Below are 14,061 nucleotides of genomic sequence, written 5' to 3' on the forward strand. Positions count from 1 at the left end.
TACATTTTCTCAAGTTCAATTTTGAGGTAGCCTACTACTACTCCACAACAATTTCACAACAAAGTCAATATTGTACTTGTCCCTCCACTAGATTTTTCTGACCGTTCTAAAAATCAGTAGGCTATACAAAAATAATTTACAATGCAGTTATTTCCAATATATTCTGAAATCAGTTATTATAATGACTGCTTTTACTTTGGCCCTTAAAAGTTTATTCTCTATGCCAATAAATGTGTAGGCCTACTGGTAAGATTGTGAATGCTTTTTCTCTGTATTTTTACAACAGAATCTCAAAGGAGGCTCAGAGTTGCCTCAAGTCCCATTGGCAACAGAGATGGAGAAGGAGGGGGGGGGGTGTTTCTGAAGCATGGTCTGGAGAGGCAGAGAAGGGGAGCTATTATCTGGTGAGACAGAGCAGGGGGAGGAATAGGTGGAGGAGGTGTGGGTATTCAGGCTGCGCATCTCTGCTCCCACCCCCAGGGTCCCTGCGCTGTCTGGGTCCGGGCGGGCTGCGGTCCGCTCCGGGGGGACATGCTGCGGGGCGGCGGAGAGGCTCCGCATTCTGTGACATGGCAGGGAAACCCCGCAGCCACATTGTGTTTTGCTGTCACAGTTAGAAGTATGCTTTCGTCCACTCCCACCCACTGTGGGGTGTGAGGGAGGCGGGAAGAGAGACTATGGACATGCTGGAGGATGAGTCGCTGTTGAAGAGTCGTACCGGACAGGGACCGGAGCCGAGCCCGGGGGCAGCGCGTCCTGCCTGGGCAACGGCGGTTCTGGCCACCGTGCTGATCTTCACTACTGTGGTGGATGTCCTGGGAAACCTGCTCGTCATTCTGTCCGTGCTTAGGAACCGTAAACTACGGAATGCTGGTAGGACAATTGGAAAGCTATAATATACGGTTTATAAAGTGTGCATGCGAACAACAGAGAAGGACAGCATGGAGCGTGAAACTCAGGTATCGACCCCTGAGTCTGCAGTGAAGGTATGACATGACAATACATTCTAAGTATCTCCACACGTTAACAAGCAAATTAATTAATGGGATCGGACATGCACATTTATGGCTCGTGAGCTCGTGATATAAATGAGTTTTAATTCATTCCCGCTCTGAATTAGTTATTTTTAGTCTGCCTATAGGCTATGTCTCTGTCTCACCAAACAGTCAGTCAAATGGAATACTTTCCATTCCATCCATAGGTTCAGCATTTAGTCTTAGTCAGTGCTATGGTTTACTTTTTTGTCTTATTTTGAGATACAATTATTGAAATTATTAATTTACTGAGAAAGAGGGAATAGATTCATCTCTAAATCTCTACATGCTAAATATTTTTTAACCAATATGGGTTATATTGTTTTTTTATTCATCAAGGAGTTCATTATGAGTTACTGCCTTGACGCCAAAACCAAAGGAATAATTTCCGTTTAATCCATTGTTTGTTGGTTCTGCAGAACAAAGCCTCTGGTAGGTTAAAGGGTTTCATCCAAATATGTGTGATTTAGAGTTTTATGTCATAAGAAGATTTAGCCAGGTTGATAGCCTTCAGCCTGTCTGGGTAATACTGAAGTATTTTTATTTCGTTGTACTGCCATTGTGTTTTGTTTTATTATGAGACAGATTAAGATTAGGGAAAGGATTATCTGACTGTGAAACCGAGAATAAATTCAGGCTGTTATTATGTATTGTAACCCAACGGGGGAGGTATTGTGTTTCATTCATCAGGGATGTTTAAAAGCTGCTCTGCTCTGGTGCTGGTGTGAGAGATCATCAACATTGACCATCAGAGCTTTCTATAAAGCTCCCGTGTCAGGCCATTTCTACTGATCATAATTCCATTGTTGAGGTAAACATAGATTTATATTGTTCAATTTTCCAAACTCACATTGGTTTCTCACACAGCATCTCTGTAAAGTATGTGTATTCACTCTCTGTCTTAAACGGCTTGTTGGAGCTCCTATCCTTAACAAGCAGCAGTGGTCCACTGAAGAGACCAGTTACCTACTGGGAATCTGGTATTCCGAAGAGGTACAGAGGAAGCTAGAGCACAATCAGCCATTGTTGTTGTTGTCGGTGTCAGCTGTGAGGGGTTTCCGTGCGGTTTGGCTTTATGAAGCAGGCACGCAAACGGTTACGTCATGACACAAACGATGACGCAATGACGCAGCACCAGTCGGACTCTGGGCGGTGTGAAAAGAGCCGGAGCTAAACCGAAGAACCGGTTCTGAACCTGAAAAGCTCTAGCACGGCGCTTGAACCGGAGTTGCGTTGGTGTGAATGAGGTATGAGCAGGGTTGGGTTGTAACGGAATACATGTAACGGCGTTACGTAATCAGAATACAAAAATCAAGTAACTGTATTCAGCTCGCGTTTCATTTGAAAAACGAGTAATCTGATTACAGTTACTTTCGTAAACCTGAAGTGAATACATTTTTGATTACTTATTGGAATTATTGGTGGAAAGTTCTCCTCACAACATTTAATATTCATTATTAAAGGTACAGCCGAATCATCACAGCGCACAAACACTTTTACCGCCGCAGATGGACCAAAAAAGGGAGGGAAAAAAAAATTAAAAAGGGGCGGGTCCGCTCGGTGAAACAATAACAACGAAACATGGAGGAGCAAAAGTCTGCGTTTAAGTCGTGTGTGTGTAGAGGTGTGTGTGGTTTAAAACACATCAGCCTGCAGTTGCTCTTTAAATAGCCTTATGATTCTGAAGGTAAACACAGCGAAGGCGGTGCGTGAAAGGCACTGCATGCTCGTCTTCTGAGTTAGCCCGCTGCCTCCTGGTGCTGCAGAGATTTCATGAAGTGAAGGAGGTTTTCCTTCTATAAAACAGCTGCGGGCAGCAGATACTGTGAGTGTCACGGACATGAATTCATAGATCAAGGCAGACTGGTGCACACACTCTCCTGTGTTGCCAATCCGGTGCTTAAACAAATATAGCTCTACACCCCTGGCCGAAATGTCCTTAAAATGAAGTCCGAGTTCGACATTTTAATTAATGTCCTGCCAACACTGGCAGGACAGAAGGCGACACGCTCGTTCTAAGCCATGTCCTCACTCCTCACATCCCAAGCTGCATCCCCAAAAAGTGTATTATGTTGTTGCATCGTTTCAGATGTGATGTTTCAGTTGTGCTCTTGATAAGCCATTAAAACAGTAAAAACACGTTCAGTTTCCTTTTGCTTTTTGTGTCTCCTGTTCACCAAAACATACCCATCTGTGATGGAAAAAGAAAGTAATCCAAAAGTAATCTGATTACGTTACTTTTTTAATACACGTAACTGTAACTGTATTCGGATTACTTTCAGAGCCATGTATTCAGTAATCAGTAACTGATTACATTTACAAAGTAACCCTCCCAACCCTGGGTATGAGAAGGTTCAAATGGATACTTTAATTAAATGGCGTGGTAATGTTACAAGCAGAAGATGGTTCAGAGAGAGCAACAGAGAAAAGCTCCCTCTCTGTGGTCGGCCGAGCAGAAGAGAACCCACAAGCCTTCGTCCTTCCCGCTTGCTGGCTGTTCGCTCCTCCTCTCTGGGGGCTGTAGTGACGTAGGGGACTTCCCCCCTCGTGCTTCTGTGTCCGATATCGCGTTAAACAGAGGATTTTGACCTTTTACATTCATTGCTTACTTCCACATGCCTTTTCTCCTCCTTATCTCTTTCATAACTTTATATGTAATACATGTTAACGGCGTCAATAGCCACTTTAATGATACTAATGGACGGTAGTCCCGGATGTCCCCCCCAGCGCATCCCAGTTTTGCCGCAGAGAGAGAGTGTCTGTGTGTGTGTGTGTGTGTGTGTGTGTGTGTGTGTGTGTGTGTGTGTGTGTGTGTGTGTGTGTGTGTGTGTGTGTGTGTGTGTGTGTGTGTGTGTGTGTGTGTGTGTGTGTGTGTGTGTGTGCATGAGGTTGCGTCACTTTGGAAGTGTCAATTGTTCCACATCCAACTCTATGACCTATATGAGTGCACCATCCAGGTACTTGCCCATACTTTGCATTGGAACACACTTATGCACTCAAAACAGTGTAATTACAGCAAATTACACCACTACTGCAACTCCCTCCTGGCTGGTCTACCTGCATGTGCCATCCGACCTCTGCAGCTCATCCAGAATGCAGCGGCTCGTCTGGTCTTCAACCTTCCTACATGTTCCCACACCACTCCGCTCCTCCGCTCCCTTCACTGGCTTCCAGTAACTGCTAGAATCCACTTCAAGACAATGGTACTTGCGTACTATGCTGCGAATGGATCTAGCCCTTCCTACATCCAGGACATGGTTAAACCGTACACCCCAGCGCGTGCACTACGCTCTGCATCAGCCAAACGACTCGCTGCACCCTCGTTGCGAAGGGTTCAGCAAAGTTCAGCAAAAACACGTGGGTTTGCTATCCTGGCTCCAAAATGGTGGAATGAGCTCCCCATTGACATCAGGACAGCAGAAAGCTTACACACCTTCCGGCGCAGACTGAAAACTCATCTCTTTCGACTCCACTTCGAGAAATAGAACTATTAACAGAGCACTTATGTACTAATAAAGGACTCGCTTATCTAAAGCCAGTTGAGTAGCACTTGAAATGTTTTTGCTCTATGAAACCTGATGTACTTATATGATTCTGTTTTCTTCAAGTTTGTATCTTCCTGGTCGAATGCACTTATTGTAAGTCGCTTTGGATAAAAGCGTCAGCTAAATGCAATGTAATGTAAAAAAAAATGAGAATCGGCCAGTGTCCTTTCCTAATGGGTTTCCCAAAGCACATCCTGATTCAGATAAGTGTTCATTCTAATGGACAATTAATTCGACATAGTGCTTGGGATGAATAGCATAATGTTATAGGGCTGAATTGCTGCTTCATTTGTCTACTGGTATGGGAATTTGGAAGATGTAGCCATTAATCATGCAGAGAGAAAATGCTATTGAGTTGCATTTTTTGAAATTGGTTGTTTTAAGCCGGGCTAGGGATGTCAGTAAGTGCACTACATTGGCCATGAATACAATATACCGCCAAGTATTGGATGTATTGCAAAAACATTCAGTACAAGCATTCCTGGTCCCCAGACAATGTATCTTAATAACTTATACCTGGCTTTTATTAACGTACCATTATCAAATACAATTAGAAATGACATTGATACCAGTCTAACCTTTCAAATGTTAGCATGCTAATGTGATCAACTAATGGTGAACACTGTTACCTTTCCCTGCTGATCATAAGCATATTAACAAGTTCACCCTAATAGCAATTGCCAATATGGCTGTAGACTTGCTTGAGCTCGACCAATGATTGGTAGTAAAGATCATGATATCTCAGCATCTGCAAAAGTTTTGTCTCCACTACTTAAATAACTCAGTCAGTTACTGTGACTGCAAATCCTTCAACCGATTTTACAACGTTTATTGAAACATAGGTTGCACTGCAAGCACTACAGTTGTTGAATACATCAATGTCATTGTTGCTCCCCGTAGGACAATGTGTAACTGGATGTTATGTGAAACACCTCCATGGTGTGTAGAACAATAGAAGATATTTCTGTTTTGCACCTCGCAGCATGTGGAGAAAGCAGACAAAAGGCAGACGAGAAAGGAGATTACCAGATACAGATGAATCCATTCTCATCTTTTGCTCATTGTTATTGCTGACTTTCTCTTTCTAATTATTTTTTTTTTTAAACGTTTAGCAGATCTTTTAATTTGGGAAGAGGATAATAATATACAGTTGGGTTTTGAGCTCAGGGAAAATCTGTATCTGCTGCTCAGTTTTTTTCCAGAGCATCACTTGGTCACTCTATTTTCATACAAATATTTTTGAATGTATCCTTATGTTCTGCTGCTCTTGTATTGGACTGATTAACTGTCAGTCATATTCTACCAGGAACTCCGAAGTGAAAACAGAAGTCCAATTGAGCATCCGGCGATAGCGTTTCCATATAGCGTTCCCTCTTTTCTTATTAACCAAACATCCTACTGACAACAGAAAACCTTGAGTTACTTTTGAAAGCCAGCTTTAAGCTTGTTAGCTTATCTGTTAGCTTTAGCCTCATAATTGCCATCTTAGCTCTCCAAAGTATTTACGATTGTTTTTTCAATAACAAAATTATTTCTCGCTTTCACTTGGTATCAGACAAAGGGGGAGAGGGAGAGAGCAGTTAAACTGAGTTCGCCAACTTGACATCACTTTTAACCTAAGGTTTGCTGCAGAGTCCTCATTAGGAAGCATCCATAATCCCCGTGAGTCCTGCTCTCCTTACCTTTGACCTCACTGTGAAAGAACCAGCACAGTCTATATAAAGCATCACAGGGAATAGTTAAAGTATTTTTCTATTAATATATGAGAGGCTGTCATCTATCATTGATACAAATACTGCTTGTGTTGCTTTTGAGAGTGTGCCTAGCTCCAATCTTTATATTCTTCAGGTCATGCTAAAACAAGGAGGAAACACAGGAGCATTCAATCTTCTCTCCTTCAGTTTATACAACCTTATTCTGCCTTTGCATTCTGCCCTGTGGATGTGCGTGTATGTGAGAGAGAGAGAGCCTTCATTCATTGTTGCCCCCCAGAGAGAGATCAGCCTCAGATGACCTGTGAACCCCTCTCTCTCATTCTCTTGTGCCACATATTGTGCCATCCTAATCCCTCTCTCTTTCTCTCTTAGCTGTTCCTCCTTCTTTCCTTTCTTCCCTAGTGAATCTCCCGTAACTGCTTCTTTGTCATGATATCTTCATTAAGCCTTCCCGTCTATGCAGATTCTTCTTCTTATCCTTGTCTCCTCTGTGTGTTCATTTTAGGAATAGCTCCTATCTCTCTGCTCCTTTCTCTCCATCCATTTTGTATGCATGTACAGCTTGTCATATGGTTGCATCAAGTTTTCCCTGCTGCTGGGAACTGTAGCAAGGTACATTTGACTTTGGACTGCAATACTATGTTGACATCCCATCAGCTGTCAAAACACAATAGATGAGAGCAGCACTACGTAAATCAAAGAATCGGTGCCAAGTGAAAGATATCGTTTCATCATGTCTTGAAGCTGCTGTGTAGTGTATTGCACATTAAACAACAAAAAGATCCAGCATTGTCTTTACTTTAAAAGGACAGTAAATGAATTGATGAAATGTTAAAAGTCAAGCTATTGAATGTTTTAAAATATAAAACACGGACAAGCCAAGAAATTCCCAGTTGTAGTGTTATCCTGCCTGCGAGCTGACACTCGTCCACCGGCAGACTGAAAGATCCCTATTATCCCTATTGCTTTTATTTAACCAATTTCATCATGGGTCTCCAATGACTTGATTGCCTGATTGACCATGATCATATTTGGGTTCCATGTAGAAAAAAAATACACTGTTTCCTGAATTGTTCGATCTCTCAGAATTTGTATTCACCTCCAGTCAAATGACAGCATATATTTTCACCCAAAAAGAGGCAATGATTCAGAGGGAAAGTACCCATAACGTTTGCTTGGCACATGTTGGGAAAGGGCTAAAAAAAAGTGAAACACATTCAAGTGACAGGGGTAACACTAACACACAACTATTGTGCTGATTGCACACTTTGACCCAAGCGCTAAAGATCTCCACTCTGAATATGACCAACTGCCTCTCAACACCACAACGACATCTCCATCATGAGGAGTGTGTGTGTGTGTGTGTGTGTGTGTGTGTGTGTGTGTGTGTGTGTGTGTGTGTGTGTGTGTGTGGTGTGTGTGTGTGTGTGTGTGTGTGTGAGTGTGTGTGTGTGTGTGTGTGTGTGTGTGTGTGTGTGTGTGTGAGGTCACCTTGAATAACAGCAGAGGTTGATAGAATGTGACAGCCTCTCTGCAAAAGAGGTAGACGACACACGCATGGACAAAAGATATAATGCCGAAACTGATCCCAGTCTGTTATTTAGTCCTACTAACTGATACAAGCCCATCACTCAGTGTGCTAGAACGCAGCCTGAATGGATGGTGAACATGTTGTAGTATAACTGTCACTGTCATAAGCATAAAAAGCAGCCATGCTGAAACCTATACCATCTGATTCTTTGTGACTTGTGTTTTCTTTTGTCTCTATTTGCACGATACTTGGCATATTTTCCACATATACCGCAGCACACCATATTGCAAATGTCAATTTACAAAACTATCACCTCAAAGCTCTTTACCCTCCTTATTTGCCACACCACTTTCTCATCTGATGCTCTGCATGCAATATTTATATGAATATGTCATTGTAAGAAGAATTGGTTCGACTCTGGCAGAGGGGGGGGAAGGGTGTCTAGTACTAATCAGAGGGTCAGTGGTTCCTGGTGCCCCTGCAGTCAACATGTCGAAATGTCCTTGTGCAAATCACTGAACCCCAAGTTGCTCCCGTAGGCATGTCTACAGTACGTGTTATTGAAGTGTATGAAAATTGCCTTGAGTAAAAGTGTCAGCTAAGTTACATGCAATGTAAAAGAATGTTACACAAACCAAAATACATAGCTTGTTTACCTCTTATTTATCCTTGATGTAATAACAACTACAGGGCCCACATTAGCAGTGCTAAGAGGAGTTTGAAGTTGATGTCATTCAGTTCAGTGGATACTTGGCGTGGCAGGTGTTCCCTGATGAGGAGCTGTTAAAGCATCCACTAAAGTGCAAAGTGCACATGCTCAAGTGTATGGCTTAATTATGTCTCCTTGGGAGGGCCTGATCCAGCATAGTAAAATAAGCCAGTAACAGTGTCTTGAGGGATATTGGGCAGCCCCTGGTAACCAATGAAGGGAGTTGAGGAGCAGAGCAGTGTGGAAAGTTGAAGAACAGCTGCATTCTGGATAAGCTGTCAGAGTCAGATAGCCATTTAAGGTAGAGCAGCCAGGGGGGAATAGTATAAATCAAGAGGTAGGCTCCATTCAGGTGCTGCAGCCTTCGAAAGATACAACTTAAGTGTTCTCCGAAGACCACATCTGGTCCTTTTGCTTCATCTCACACCAGCTGTTTTGAAGCGCTGCTCCTGTAAAAGTAAGCAGCTGCAATTAATTAGCTAACACGCTATCGAACTGCAATGGAGTCAGGAACTTTACTTTTTGGTTTTAACTTTATAAAAAGATCTCCCCCTATTTTGTCCACTTTCCCCCATTTTCCATCCACATTCACTCCCTCCCTCCCTCCTCTCCTATTCCTCTTCATTTGACTCTCTGTTCCTGTTCTTGACAGTCACCATCAATTAGTAGCAAGCTTTGTTATGCCCTGCCAGCTGAGGTGTTGCCAATTGAAGGACAGCTCTCTCTGACTCCCATTTCAATAAGCTGGTCCCTTTATGGCTGGTTCAAGTATAAGAGGGGGGATGGGAGGAGTTCTAATAAAGATTGAAGGATGGGAGGGAACAGATGAGTTGATAGAAGAGGGAATGGAATGTCAGGTAATCAGGGGGAAAAGGGGAGATGGGAACGTCTAACAGTGTGTGGGGATGGAGTGGGTGAAGGACATGGTAGGTCACACACAGGGCCGCCCCTCCCTACAGGCCAATCACGCAGGCTGCATGGGGCCCCGCCTTGCGCAGGGGGCCCCGCCCAGAGGGCCTCAGCTGCTGTGCGCAGTTCTCCGCTCAGTTCTCCACGCACCCCCCGCGAGAGTGAGAGGTGAGAAGGGGAGCAGTGAGCACGTGTGTAACCCGACACCGTTGCAATGAATCGACATCTGACCAATCACGGCTTTGATACGGCCACTAGTGCAGGTGAAGAGATGTCGGTGAAAAGACAGTTTCAGTCCGGCACAAGCAAGAGGGGAAAAAAACAAAACATGAAGAAACTAGAGCATCTTGAAGGTGGGTTATTGTATGAGTCAAATATACAACTTGCGAATGTTGTATAAGTCAAATTGCTAATTGCCATATTAAAACATCAGCTGCAATTCACGACATGAAGAAGGCAGTCTCTGCAGAGCATATACTGTAGGCTAATGGAGATGCAGTTATTTCCAGCATTCTTTATTTACCATTCATTCAAGTATGTTATGCCTTTTATCTGCTAATGTACAGGAGGAAGAGTGATACACTGTCTGTCTAGTTGGCTTACATAACAGTTAAAGTTTACAGCCTAAAAAAACATGGAGCATTCTTTCCCCTTTTATTAATGTTTATGTCAATTTGCACATTTCATGGTGATGCTCAGCCTCTCCCCTTAACTCCTAACAGTCATCATCATGGTGATGCTCAGCCTCTCCCCTTAACTCCTAACAGTCATCATCATGGTGATGCTCAGCCTCTCCCCTTAACTCCTAACAGTCATCATCATGTCAACCACAACACAGAGAAATACTGATAGAAATGTGTCCAGTTGTTGATACATTGCTGACAGAGGGAACTAGAATACAGATTTAAGAAATATCAGTTTTTGAGCATGTCATAAGCATGTTTTGTCTTGACTATTACAACTATATTATTATAAAATAATATAGTATTTATATTATTGAATTGATTATGATTATTAGTAGAAGTAGTTTATGTTGAAACTTGTTGTGTGCCGTGTTGGTCAGGACTCCCTGGAAGAAGAGATATTGTATCGCAATGGGACATTCCTGGATAAATAAAGGATAAATAAAATAAAATAAATTATTTGCATTAATTATATTTTAATCTTTTTGAGGCTAGTATTTGGCAGGAAATGCAGACGCACCTGTAAACACATACTGAACGACATACATGCACATTTACCTCACTGTATAAAAAAGTAACTGTTGATAATAATAATAATAAACAGGAATTATATTTGCAAAGTAGCCTACTTTGTTTCCAAAACAAAATGTTTCACTCCTGTCGGTTGGGGGGGGGGGGCCTCATCTCACAATGTTGCTTGGGGCCCCAAGTTGGCCAGGGGCGGCCCTGGTCACACACATACGGGCTGTAGGGGACATCAAGTCAACAGTAAACCCTTATATGCCCCGGGTGCCCTCTCTCCTGTGTGTCACATTAGAAAGCTTTGCTGCCGCGGAGTATATGGGATTATGCTAACATCCTGTATGCTTCCAGTGATTCATGGCTCACTTTGAACGACTCTGGCACACGGGCTAACCTTACTAATGAATGTCTTCAATTAAACCCTTTGAACTGTGATAGTGCGATATCTCCCAGCCACTGACGTCCGTTTGTGTGGAAAAGATAAAACAAACTTGGCAACCCTTTTGGAATATTCCTATATAATAGGTGCTTTTAATCATATCAAAGTAGGAAAGTCTTGTGTAATTTTAACCAATTTTATGTTATGTGTCCGACGCATCATACAAAATGTTATTGACCTATCAAGGAAGCAAAAAATCCCATTCGGGATACGGGTCACAATGTTGTGTACATGGTTTGTTCCTGTCGAAACACAAACCAGAACAACATTAGTTCCTGTCTGCTAATGGAGTCCATCCAATGCCTCAGGGACTGTTATAGAAGCATATACTGGGAGTATGATTGGCATGCAGTCTAAGAAGTGTCAAATACTGCTTCATGGCAAGCCTGACCCTCATACCTCTAATAAACTGAGCCCTCTTCATATTCGTTATAATGTCCATGATTTTATTGATGAGCTGACAGTTTCAAGACTAAAGTTACAGAACAGTGTGCAGGTTAGTGTTATGTTAGGTTTTATCTTCACATTGTCAATTCAACTCCATTGGGTCCCTTGTCTTTGGAAGGATTCCAATATTATTACTGTGCCAATAAATAAAGTTCCAAAGTCACTCAACCACAGGCCGGGGGCACCTTTCTCTATTTTTATGATATCATTGGAGGAAAAACACACTACAATTTAATTATAGGTCACGCAGGGACTAGCTCCCTATTAAACAACTGGAACACCTAGTGCAGTGGTTCCCAACCTTTTTTGAGTACTGTACCCCCAAAGCATTTCAAGCCAACCTAAAGTACCCCCTACTACGCAATCAATCGTGGTGATCCCCAGGATATATTAATAGTCTATATATTGTGGCAGACTGGCTGTGTGTGTGTGTGTGTGTGTGTGTGTGTGTGTGTGTGTGAGTGTGTGTGTGTGTGGTGTGTGTGTGTGTGTGTGTGTGTGTGTGTGTGTGTGTGTGTGTGTGTGTGTGTGTGTGTGTGTGTGTGTGTGTGTGTGTGTGTGTGTGTGTGTGTGTGTGTGTGTGTGTGTGTGTGTGTGTGTGTGTGCAGTGGCAGCACATATCAGACCCGGGCCGGGGGGCGGGGCCTGGATACAGCCCTGTGTGTAGCTAAGGTGAAACCTGGGAGTGGAAGAAGGAGAGAAGTGACGAGGAGAGATAGAGAAGAGGAGGATATTTTTGTCTGTGTGACCCAATGCGACAATTAATGTGACACTTAAATCATATTCAATCATAACTAATCATATACATTATAATAGCCATTGTTTAAAGACTTAAACCATTGTTTAAAGCCATTGTTTAAAGACTCATCAGTTGTGTGAGTCTAGGGGAGATTGTTGCAACAGCTGTGACCAGGTTATTCTCCAAGTTGAGTCTATTCCTGTGTTTAGTCTTGATGTGGATCATGGCGGAGAATGTCACCTCACACAGGTATGTGGACCCAAAAGGCAACAGTTCATTCAGGGCATGTTTCCCCAATTCAGGATACTCCTTCTCCACACCACACCAGAACTGTGTCAGTGGTGTGCTTGAGTACCTCATCTTCAGGCTCCTATCTGAGGACACATCTATGAGGTCTTCTTGCAGTCTGGCGGGAATGCTGCTGTTAATGCACGTCACAAATGGATTACGCACCCAGTCCAGTGTGGATGACTTGTTGTCAATATCAGGGAAGTAGGAGTTGAACTCATTCTTGAGCTTGGACAAATGTGTGTGTACTATTTTCACAATTGGAGCTCTGTCACATTCACCAGTAGCAATGTATGCGTTCAGCTGCAGGAAACAACTTGTATCCCTTTTTTCACATTTGCTCTGCCAGAGCTTGATCTTCTCCATGAATCCACACACTTTGTCATACAAGCTAAGAACATGTGTGTCTTTACCTTGAAGAGAGAGATTCAGCTGGTTGAGTTTGCTGAAAATATCAGAGAGGTATCCCAGCCGAGCTACCCAGTCAGCGTCGTCGAACATAGCCACAAGTGGATGTGTGTGCTCCGACAGAAATGCCCTCACTTCATTGCGTAGCTCGAACAGCCGCTGTAACGTCTTCCCTCAGGATAACCAGCGGACGTCAGTGTGAAGCAGGAGCTGTTTATGTTCTGACCCACCGTCTTCACAAGGTGACTGAAACAGTCTATGATTCAAAGGCCTGGACTGTATGAAGTTGATCACTTTTACGGCATCATTCAAAACATCGTTTAACTCTGGACTCATTCTCTTGCTAGCTAATGCTTCTCGGTGAACCATGCAGTGCGTCCATGTAACGTCAGGATTTACCTTTTTTATGTGGGCCATTAATCCATTTACTCTGCCGGTCATCGCCGCAGCGCCGTCTGTGCACACATGAGAGCAGGATTTCCAATCCAGCTTGTGTTGAGAGAAAAAATTGTCAATAACGTTAAAAACGTCCTGTCCGGTAGTTCTCCCCGTGAGTTTCTTGCAAAACAGAATGTGCTCGTTTATCTCCAAAGTGTCTTTGTAACGCACAAACGCAATCAGTTGTGCTTCCCCACTGACATCCGTTGATTCGTCCAACTGCAAAGCGAACATACCAGACGCCTTACATTTTTCCACCACTTGGTCAATGATGTCAATTCCCATGTCGTCGATCCGATGGCACACAGTATTATTTGACAACGGCACTTTCTTCAGGACATCAGCTGCTTTCTTATCGAGCATAGTTTCTGCGAGAAATATAGCAGCAGGCAAGATTAGCTCTTCGGCTATGGTAAATGGCTTTTTCGATTTAGCAACGAGTAGCGACACGGCATAAGATGCCTCCAAGGCCTTGGTTGAGACCGATGTCGCTTTCTTTAGTTTTTCTTGGCTTCCCTTAAATTCAGCCAGCTTTTGGTGGAAAAACTCTGCAGGCTTACCCACACAGGCGGGATGTCTAGTACTAAGGTGCCGATGTAAATGGAATGGTTTCATGCTATTATTAGAAAGCACGTCGCCACAGATGAAACACAT

At 43.1% G+C, this 14,061-nt stretch overlaps 1 protein-coding gene across 1 annotated transcript in view; it reads left to right on the forward strand.

The window, feature by feature from the left end:
- The first annotated feature begins 571 nt into the window (after positions 1-571).
- Positions 572-14,061, forward strand: part of LOC117539808 (melatonin receptor type 1B-B-like) — a 38,387-nt gene continuing 24,897 nt past the window's right edge. The window contains exon 1 of the mRNA XM_034206145.1: positions 572-873. Coding sequence (XP_034062036.1) covers positions 678-873 — 196 coding nt within the window. The 5' untranslated portion in view covers positions 572-677. The remainder of the gene's footprint in view (positions 874-14,061) is intronic.

This window comes from Gymnodraco acuticeps, unplaced genomic scaffold, assembly GCF_902827175.1.
Source record: "Gymnodraco acuticeps unplaced genomic scaffold, fGymAcu1.1, whole genome shotgun sequence".
In the NCBI taxonomy this organism is placed as follows: domain Eukaryota; kingdom Metazoa; phylum Chordata; class Actinopteri; order Perciformes; family Bathydraconidae; genus Gymnodraco; species Gymnodraco acuticeps.